Source organism: Cibotium barometz, chromosome 17 (assembly GCF_041138505.1).
Source record: "Cibotium barometz isolate CiBa-2024 chromosome 17, ASM4113850v1, whole genome shotgun sequence".
NCBI classification, from domain to species: domain Eukaryota; kingdom Viridiplantae; phylum Streptophyta; class Polypodiopsida; order Cyatheales; family Cibotiaceae; genus Cibotium; species Cibotium barometz.
Genome location: NC_141062.1, coordinates 46,198,728 through 46,209,514, shown reverse-complemented (window position 1 = coordinate 46,209,514; position 10,787 = coordinate 46,198,728). Strand labels below are relative to the sequence as shown.

Genomic DNA, 10,787 nt, shown 5'->3' with positions numbered 1-10,787 from the left:
CTTGTTCAAAATTACAAGGAGCCTAATTTCTCCTTCAATCCAATGGTGAGAAGTAAGGTGGGCAAAAATAATTTCCCACACATGGAGTGTGAGAGGCTGAATCCAACATTGTTGTTGCAACCTCGTTGAAAACTTCACACCCAATACTCTGCATGATAAATGAGCTCTCTGGCGGTGGTTTTGACCAAGTTCATTTTCCAAGGAGTCAGCAAAGGGGCCGACCCTTTGAGGTGATAGCACATGCACATGACAACTCAACATCGCCATCTCTTCTCAACAGGCTTTCCGCCCTCAACATCTGCTTGTATGTGTACTTAATCCAACTGTTTCTGCTAGGTTTCTGCTTTTCACCGTCACTGTAGCAGAGAGAGAGACAGAGACAGAGACAGAGAGAGAGAGAGGGGGAGGCTGTGCCGTGTGGTGTTTTGTGCACGGTGGCGATCACTGTGGTGCCCAAAAGAAGCTTCCGAGTTCTGACGCCTCTATCTGTGCCGTCTCTTTAGGTGCGGTGAAGGGCCCCCTCTCCTTTCTAATCCGAAAATTCCATGGCCTGCTTATCCGCGTAAACTTGAATAATAATTGAATAAGTCTTGTTTTCTCTGTGTCTCTCATATGGCTTGTTTTCTCTCTCTCTCTCTCTCTCTCTCGATATATCCCCATCTCTTGAAAACCCAACCTTTGACTAACATCGCCCAAGACTTTGCCTTCCTTTCCATAACCTTGCATCCCATGATATAGACTTCTACCCCTCTCGCCTTTCCCTTCACAGCTTCCATTCCACCCCTCTCTTTGCCTCCATCCTCCACTGTATTTTACCTTTAAAACCATCGTCCACTCACCTGTTGGATTGTAAGTGGTTGATCACTTTTCAGCATTTCCTCCTCGTGGGCAGCAGGAAGAGCTATAGGAAAGCAAATTCTGGGCCAAAAACCAGGAAAAAAGAAACCGCCCACCAGAGCCGATTCCTGTAATTTTCTGTTTTCCGATGTGGGTCGCAATCGGATTCTGCAAATTCCACCATTTTCCCACGTGGGCTGCAATCGGCTTGAGCGAAATCCAGCTCTAGCAGAAAAGCACCGTTTCCCAACGCGGGTAGGATTTCATTCACGTGGGCAGCAATGGGTCCAAGTTTTAGCATTTGACTTCAGCAACCTTCATGTGGGCAGCAATTGGCTTCAGCAAATCCGAGCTTTAGCAGAAAACGAGAAGCTAAAAGAAGAAAAGCAGCGGAAAAGCAGAGTGCCCAAGGGATCCAAATGGGCTGTTTTCCAGTGCAGAGAACCAAGAAGAAGGTTGGAGAGCAAATGGTGAAGCTTGACGAGGTGGGCGATGAACAAGAGGTGCAATCGTCGTCGCCAAGGCCTGTGTTATCAACCCCTCCCAGCTTCAGAAGGAAGGTACGAGCGATTCAGAATGCCCAAAAGTTCATAATCCACAGCAGCCCTAAACTAAGATCTTCACACCCTAGCTATGGCAGCAGAGAAAGTAGGCAATCAACATCAGGCAATCGCTTTACTCTCTCTGATGTGGCAACTCAGAGCAAACCCATGCCATTACCATCACCATCCCCACAGCCTTCTCCCAAACCTAGTGGTTATGTCCTACCCCATCCCACTGACCATGCGAATGGTGTTTCCACATCACCAAAATCACACGATGTTGCTGGCAAGCAGACCTCAACGGGCTCCGTCAGCCATGGGGCACTCAAGGTCAGGGTTTTCCCGTGGGAACTGCAGCCCCTCCCTCCCCCCAAAGAAGCCACCGCCACGGCCTTGGGCTTGAAGTCTTTTGCTTTTGAAGATCTTTCATCTGCATGCCAACACTTTTCACCTCATAGCTCCGTTGGCGATGACAACATTAGCTATGCTGGGACTATCAAGGCTGGTACCAAGGGAGACAAGGAGCAGGAGGTTCTAATCATAAGACTCTGTGAGAAATCACACCTGGTAAATAGCAGTTAGTGACCTTAATAATCATATTTATTCTTTCATTTATTAGATTGATTTATCTCTTGATCCATAGTTGACGAAATTTGATGATTGTTTCTGGGCTAGCAAATGTATGGGCTTCTCTTGATGCAAGTTGTATTTATTGTTGAATCAACCAGGGCTTGAAGGAGTGGATGTCTCAGCTTTCCAGCATCACTCGCCTGCATGCTTCGCATCTATGCAAGCTTGTAGGGTTCTATGCCGAGGATAGGATATCCAAACGTTTTCTGGTTTATGAGAAGCTTCAGAAAGGAAGCCTGCACAGTCTGATGTTTGAAGCATCAGATTCTCCCCCATTGGATTGGCCTACTAGAATGAAGATTGCTCATGGTGCAGCTCAAGGGCTAGCCAGTCTGCATGAGAAATGTCCCGAACAAGTAAGTTATGCATGACCATTGCATCGTCGCCATTGTGTGATGTTTGTTAGCCTTTGCTTCTGTGTAACTCTTTAGATTTCTCCTCAGTGCTTACCTTTTTCTTTTGGGGTCTTGAGGGAGCCACTTAGAATTATGTAAGATAGCACGAGTGTTCAACAAAGGGTTTCTTTTTATGGAGATACAAACTCTATAGTCGTAAGGGGTCTTTTTTTTTTTTCCTAAGGGGATCTACAGAAGTGTTGTCTTTACTCTCAAAAATCCTTTCCACCAAGCAGTGCTTGCGACTGGGTCTACTAAAAAACAGGCCCGAGGTTTGGACCCTGGCACCATTGGTTAGGCAAAAATCTACTGCAAAAAGAATCTCAAAATCCATAGGAAAATGGCTTTAAAATGGCCCTTGGATGCACGTGTTATATGTGGTGTTTCTGTATATTGAACTCTTGAAGTTTCGAGTAAACAGTTGGTCCTCATCATCAAAGTTCTTTCAAAGCTTTTTTCTTGGTGCCTTTTATGAATGAAAATCTCAACTTATTAATTACATATCAAGGATTTCTGCTTCGTACTTATATATGGTACCTTCTCTTCATAAAAACCAGTATCAGATTGAGGGGTTTACAGACATAATCCCCACTGCCTGTCCCTCATGGATGGGAAATCTCCTTTGTCTGATCTGGGTGGGGGAGTTGTCTGTAAAGATCATGAGTAAGTAAAGACTCAAATATTATAAAGATTGACAGAGTCTTGTAGCGTTTCTAGACTCACTGAATCGGCTTGCCTTCAATTTTGGCAGATTTTGTACAAAGATTTCAGATTGTCCCACATACAAGTTGATGCAGATTATAGCTCAAAACTCTCGGGTTACTGGTTTGTGAGTAGCAGCAGTCAGAGTCTGCAGGCTCAAGATTCCAACAGCTCAAGCAATGCACGAGTATGTGTTTGAATGCACCTATTATATGTATGGCAACAAATCTTTTGAGTTGATCAGATTGTATGTCATTCTTTTTTGTGCATATACAATTTTGGAGACAGTATTTGTTGCCAGGGACTAACAAGGTTTTTGATTTCATAACTTGCAGGAAAATGCTTATTGTGCACCCGAAATGGTGAATGGAGGTGTGATCACACTGAAGAGTAACGTTTGGAGCTTCGGTGTAGTATTATTGGAGCTTCTAAGTGGCAGGAAGAACATGGATGCGAGGGTTGGGAAAGGTGTGAAGCAGAACCTAGTGAAATGGGCAAAGCCATTTTTGATTGCAGAGGAAAGACTCTTTCTGATCATGGATCCGAAACTACAAGGCCGGTTCCCACCCAAGGGTGCCAAAATCATCGCCGATCTTGCCATCCAATGCTTACAAAACGACCCAATAAGAAGACCTACAATGAAGGTGGCTCTGGATATGGTGAAATCTGTGCAGGAAATACGCTACACAACCTGTTTTCCATTGAAAGAACCTTCAAACAATGCTGTGAATGTGCCTGCCATGAGTTCGCTGCGTAGCTTGGCGCCATGGTCTTCTTTCAAGGCTAGCATTTTGGATGGAGAGAGACCACCTTACATTAGATCACCCACAAAATTTGATCTTATCGAGAGCCCTCCATTAAAGCCTCTCATTATACCACCTAGATCTTGTGCAACTAGTTTTGCAAGGGAGCAGTTTGGTCATCATCATCAGCAAGATTACTCATCTGCACCTCTAGGGCGTGTTAAAGACTTCTAAAAGCATCACCTGCCTAAGTGTAGATTGCATTCTCTTTTAGAGCACTATTGCAAGCATCTCCCTCTCCCAAACCTCCACCCACGCTTTTTGTACAGATTGATTCTTTCTCGGGCGGGTAAATTTCTCTGCCAAAAACACGAGTAAGAAAATAAAAGACACGGATGTCTAAGAAAATTAAAAGCACTGAGCCTCCTCTTTGTTTCCTTTTAAAGAAAAAGAGTTCCTCTCTAAATTTTAGCGTGATGATATTATACATGTGCATGCATATTATGTTGATTTCTTTTCATCAGAGGGAGGAGATTTATGCACATCAGTTCCTCCCAAGGAGGCGGTGTCATCACAACCCTGTCCACTGCTCTTGAACAGGGGATCAAATATTCCAAGATGGACCTAAAACTGTACACTTTACATTGTAGTACACAATTATGTACCCAACCTTTCTAATGGGATGCAATCTTTTGTTGGTCAAGGTGATTTTGATAAAATGGTGGGCCCTTAGCAGAGCTATATGATTCCATGATTAGGCAAGCTAGAGATGCACAAGACTCTTAGGAAATGAAGAGGAGTCTAGTATATTGATACCACTTCAAGCAGCTGGAGATACAACTTGAAGCAGTAGAAGACATCGAGAGAGCGATTCAAATATTGTGGAAAGATCACTCATGTCAACAGTCCTCCTCCTGACAACCCTTAGTAAATAGAGCTGTGAAGCTTGATGTTTGATGATGGCACTGAAAGGAAAGTTAAACAGATCATACACAAAATGAAAAATGATGCCAGTAATGGACCTTGAGACCAAAGGAGGTCATAGATTAGCTCTCATGCTTTAAGCCATCTTATTTCTTCTTTCTTAATCACAGAAACTAGAATCAAATGCTCCCACGTTAAACCCACCTACAATTGTAGCTTTCAGTGTAGTAAGAATATGATGATGCATTGTGTGCAATACTATTAAGCCTCTACTGTCTTTAGAATTGCTGTTCATTTTGGTGATGAAAATGTGTTTAATCAAACTAATGGCTCTTCCTTCTTTGTAAAATATGACCTCTAAAGGCAGCTAATGAAAGAGACACAGTTCCAAAAACCTGGAGAGAACAGAAAACCACACACAAAGTTATGGATTTGGATTTTTAAGACGAGGGAGAAGAGATTCTCATACGAGGGAATTGCCATGTAACTAATTTTGTGAGAAAAATCACTATTTTGTTAACCACATTTTTAATTTGATGTTGGTTTAGCTATCTCATAAAAATAGGTGAGAGAACACCTTGGCTCAATTCTATTCATCTTCCTAGACCATAAGTTCAATTCCTATAGCAATAAGTTCAATTCCTCACACACCAAACAAGGTTTAGACCCACACTTTGATGCCTCATAGCTTACATTATACCTATTAATTAAGCCTTTATGAAACGTTTCACTAGCTCTCTAATATCAACATCCAATCCATGTTGGAAAAGCATTTGCTAAATGCTTCACCCTTGTGTTAGGTGATGGATGTGCTCTATTTGTACCCCTATATGAGGAGTAGCTATTTGTTCCCAGCTTAGACACTAGATGGTGGCCAAATGTACTGAGATGGTTAGGAGATTTTTTTTATATGTAGACTTCACACTGTGCCAAGTAGGATGCTTCTTGTGCAGGCTATGTAACCCCATTTCTGAGCACTGTGGACAACAAACCGATGACACAAACCAACGCTCACAAATACGGTCACATAACTCGTACAAACAAGCATTCTACTTGGCAGGAGAATGTCAAGTAGGATGCTTGGCACTCTTTGCCAAGCATCCTACTTGGCAGAGAGTGCCAAGTAGGATGCTTGCTCGTGCGGGTTATGTGAACGTGACTACAAAATGATGACACTGGCCGTTTGAGGGTCTAGGCGGACTCAAATAGCTGTGGGAAGTTCACAAGCTATCTACTATGTTGTAATATGCTACTAATCCATTGGATGGTATGATCATTTGGTCATTTTGGACCAAGTCATGGGTTGGTCGACATGGTCGAGACCTATGTCTATACCGATCTTGGGCACTATATATAGACTAGTTTGGAAGTCTTTGTTCATCATCGAGTTCATTGTGTTCAGGCACTCTTGTAAGCAAGATATCCTATGTCTAGAGTCTCTCTAGATCGCCATAAAAGCTCCTTAACCATTAGTTTCTAATCAAAGTTTGTAAGTAGTAATATTATTTACTCTCCACTTCTTTTTGGAAAAGTAATTCAATGTTTTGTATTGTGATGCTTCTGCTTCTAGTATTGTGTTGACCTACATGGTATAAGAGCACACATGCTCTATGTAAATCTTGTTTTGGTAGTTTGCTATTTTGGTAGTTTATTATTTTAAGGTAGATTGGGAGAGATGGTCCAACCTACAAATCACGCCGCCGCTTGTTCCCACCCTCCACCTTTTAGTGATGGGAAGTTGGATGGGACAAGTTACACTCTTTGGAAGTTTAAGATTAGGTCCATTCTTGATTCATATGACTTGTGAAAAATTGCCAACATGGATTGTGCAAAGCGGTCCTACTCCAAATTTAACAGATCCACTATAGACTATATTGCTAGATCCTACTCTCGTTTTGGTGTGAAGGTGAGGAACATAGATACGTTATATGCTATTGTCATCAGCGTCACTTATTTGGTGATAACCCTGATTCAATATACTACCATAGCTTCTGAAGTATGAGATGAGGAATCAGACAAGTATATAAAACTTAAAGAATCATCTTGGAGTAGAAAACCATTCCGAAGCAACCATTCTGAAGCAATAAAGCAATTCATAATACAAATAAAGAATCTGGGAGATTAAATGGCAATAGTGGGGATCACCAAGCCTAGTGAAGAGCTGGCATGTAGGTGCATCAAAGTTTAACCCCTGAAGTATGATAATTTGGTTGCCTCTAGTGGGGATCACCAAGCCTAGTGAAGAGCTGGCATGTAGGTGCATCAAAGTTTAACCCCTGAAGTATGATAATTTGGTTGCCTCTCACTAAACACACAAGTGTGCAACCCACCTCTTACTTTTGAGAAGCTCATCACAATGCTAGGTGGAGGAGGAGATATGCTTTAAAGCCAAAGATGATGGTGATGTTGCATTCACTAAAAATGCAAAGAAAGGAAAGGAGGAAGGGCTTTGGTAACTGTGAGGTGAAAAAAAGAAAAAAAGACCACTGCCTCTATAGCCCTTCACCTCCCAAACTTGGATACAACAACACGAACGGGGGCACCACCATTTTCACTGTTCACCACACCACCCACGCCAGAAAGACAGCACAAAACAGGGGCACCAACAACCAAAGTAAACACCCAGCAATATATTTCCAGTAAACACTTCATACAAGCTTCTCTCGACACAGAAGCCTTACTCACACAACCATACAAAGACTCAGGCCTGGATTTACTGCCAAGGGAATTCCACCACGGCCACACCACCTCAGGAATTACGACCTTGCGTCTGAGCCTCTTCAGCCACACGAACCATCAACACTCTGACCTGTCACTGCCGAGGATACACCACATCCTCAATCACCGTGAACCTCTCGCCTGCATGCTGTGCCAATCACACCAGAAAGAACCCGGCCACTTCTCTCTTCAGAGGGCGCCCCACCAGCTAACCCTCAACTCTCTCTGCAGCCCATCACTTCTGTGTGTGTCGCCAACCAGCACAGCAGCTACACCAACATCTCTCTCTCTCTCTCTCTCTCTCTCTCTCTCTCTCTCTCTCTCTCTCTCTCTCTCTCTCTCTCTCTCTCTGTGTGTGTGTGTGTGTGTGTGTGTTGATCCTCTGCCAGCCTCACAACCTCACTTCCTCTGCCACCACAGGCAGCTTCTCTGCAGTGCTACCGGCCCCACCAGCCAAGCAGCAACACCTCTGTCTTTCTCTCTGCTTCACTCGGCACCCGCTCACACTGTCCACTGTCGGCTTCACCTACGTGGCCCACACCAGCCCACGCTTTGCCAGCCTGTCACCTTGACGCCACCCTTGTCTTGCCTGAATTCAGCACCCATCGGTGCTTCCACACTCGCGCAGACAACCATCACCCCCCTGTCTTCTTTGCTAGCCTGTCCCGCTGCTCCAGTCACACGACCACCTGTAATGCCAGCCCAAGCAAAGGTACCCTCCTTCGCATCCAACGGCGGCCCTTTACCAGCCGAGCTCCTACGCCTGTAGCTCTGCGCCCTCTTGCCTGCTTGCGTAGCCAACCGCAGCTCTTCACCAAGGACCCTGCATCCATGCCGTCAGCCAGTCAGCTGCGCTACCATACCATCCGTCTCGCGAGCTCTCTTTCTTCAGAGCGGCTGCACCACCTCAAAACCCGACTCGCCCTGCCTGCTCACTGTAGCTCCCAGCTGCGCCTAGCCACACACTCTGCCGCACGATCACTCCCGCGCCTGTGTGGCTGCACACGCCCAAGCTGTTCTCCGCAAGGCGGCCTCCTCTCTTTTTTGTTTGCAGCTGCGCATCACCCGCCGACTCGCCAACTTATCGCGATCCTTCCTTCACGTGCTGGCCAACGTTGGCTGCAACTCTAGCCTCCACGTGGTCTTACTAGCTGGCCACGTTGATCCTTATTTTTTTATTTTATTTATTTTAGAAAATGGCCACCATGCTATTCCTTTTCACACCAATGCTTTTGGCTACATCCCTTCATCTTTAATTGCCCATGCCTCCACACACTTGAATACAGCTTCGAGTGCCCATTCATCTAAGGGGACGCGTACACACCCAGGCAACCAAACGACTAATATCACCTGCAGACAGCTGACCTTACTCCGGACAGGCCTGCACAAGCCAAACACAAAACCATCCACCCTGTACACCTGGCAACGCATTCCATGGCCAAGTTTTATTACACGCCATGCATTCATATGTACACAAGCCCAAAACACCTCTCAAAAAAACGCCTGACATACTTTGCCAACCCCTCCATCTGCTAGAGCATTCATGCTCAGCAGCAAAAGATAAAGTCCAATAGCTATCCACCAGGATCAAAAGGAAACATCTGCAACTCACCATCCCATTCCCCAGTATCTGTGAAAAACCATGGCTGCATCACTGCACACCAAACATCAACCATATGCATTAGAAAATCATCCACGTCCACTTCACCCCCACAAGAAACCTCCTCGTCTTCAAAACCTGTGGCATTGCAACATCTAGCATCCCATTCATCATTACCAGTGAAGGCCAGGTTCCAACATTTTGACCTTTCTGCACACTGAGATCCACATCCTTTCCATCAGCAGTGTCCACAAGCACTTCCAGCTCTTCTAATTCAGGCATCTCTTCACAACCATACAGCTCAACTGATTCAGAATCCTTGTCATCCATGGACTTTGCCTTTAGCATTTCAGCAACACGCAAAGTAGCCTTAGCTACACTTTCAACCATATCAGCATCCATGTCCACCTCTGGCTCCTGCTCATCAAGGCTAGCAACTTCCCATATATCATCCTCAAGCACAATACTCACATCACAACGCTCTTCATCAACCCAATCCACATGCATATCTTCTTGAGTGTTGCCAACCCCCCTAGTATCATCGTCCAAAGACTCCCCAGCACATAATGCATCAAATGGAAAATCATCCACATCATTCATCATACCATACCATCATCAAGCTGTCCAAGAAAATCCATAATGATAGGATCTTCCTCCATGCTCTCCACATCTGCATCACAAACCATCTTCACTTCATCGCTCGCAAGTCTCTACCCCATCCTCCTCCCTTGTAGAATCTGGCAAAGAATCATCCTCAAAGCATCCTGTATCCAACTCCTCTTCCTTCTTATCATCAGCCAATCCCAAGGCATCATCCTCTTTGCTTCCATGTGCATGCATATCATCCAGATCCAAATGCAAATGATCTTCAATAGAACCTTCCAAATCACTGTCATGTACAACCATGATGTTCCCATCCAAAGAAGAATCCAATGGCAACTTCTCATCTTCACTTGTCTCAAACCTTGACCTAGATTCCTCATCCTGCTTTTCATCCACCTTCACCTGCTTTAAAGACTTTGGAAAAAAATCAGAAGGCACATAAAACATCCCCCTTTGCACCTGTATAGGCCTTTGAGGCTCCTGTCTAATCAAACTTTGCATAGGACTCTTATCCACCTCAACCAAATTTACATGCATATCCCTTGCAGACACAACACCTTCATACGGATAAATACCCATCTCCATCTGCTTCAAAATCTTGCCTTCCTTTTCCCTAGCAACCCTAACTGCATCATCAAACGACTTGGGATTCTTCAACTCAACCCTGACCTTCAAATGGGGTAGCAAACCATCAATAAACAAGCTCTTCTTCAGAAACATAGGAGGAATTTCCTACTTCAATGTCATACACCACTTACTCCATAAACATGTAAATACCTTCACAAAATCATCCAGTGATTGCCCATGGACCTGCTTCAAGATGCTCAACTCCTGCCAAAGCACACTAGAATCCTCCGCTTGCTGAAAATGCTCCAAAGGCCCTTCTTTCAACCTGTCTAAGGTCAAAACACCATGTAGCTCACATGCCGCATTCTGTACTTCAAAATCTTTGAGCTAGCTTCGGGCATCTCCCTTCAAGAAAATCTTTATCAACTTCAAAACCTGCTCTTCATCTGTAACATGGTTGCTAATGCATGCCAACTCCATTTGCTCCAAGAAGTCAAACCACATCTTCATCCTTCCCGCCATGAAA

The 10,787-nt window shown here is 44.5% G+C and overlaps 1 protein-coding gene across 1 annotated transcript; it reads left to right on the top strand.

Moving 5' to 3' along the window:
- Nucleotides 1–646: 646 nt before the first annotated feature.
- On the top strand, nucleotides 647–4,263 carry LOC147630075 (putative serine/threonine-protein kinase PBL18). The gene is made up of 4 exons (XM_086811699.1): nucleotides 647–1,946; nucleotides 2,108–2,365; nucleotides 3,156–3,293; nucleotides 3,442–4,263. Exons 1-4 carry the CDS (start codon nucleotides 1,257–1,259, stop codon nucleotides 4,081–4,083), a joined length of 1,728 nt encoding a protein of 575 aa, XP_086667825.1. The 5' UTR covers nucleotides 647–1,256; the 3' UTR covers nucleotides 4,084–4,263.
- The last annotated feature ends 6,524 nt before the right edge of the window (nucleotides 4,264–10,787 follow it).

Excerpts from the sequence above, each read along its gene's own strand:
- LOC147630075 (XM_086811699.1), top strand. The coding sequence starts at position 1,257 with ATGGGCTGTTTTCCAGTGCAGAGAACCAAGAAGAAGGTTGGAGAGCAA. Across the intron at positions 1,947-2,107 it reads TCTGTGAGAAATCACACCTG|GGCTTGAAGGAGTGGATGTC; the intron begins GTAAATAGCAGT and ends TGAATCAACCAG. Across the intron at positions 2,366-3,155 it reads ATGAGAAATGTCCCGAACAA|ATTTTGTACAAAGATTTCAG; the intron begins GTAAGTTATGCA and ends CAATTTTGGCAG.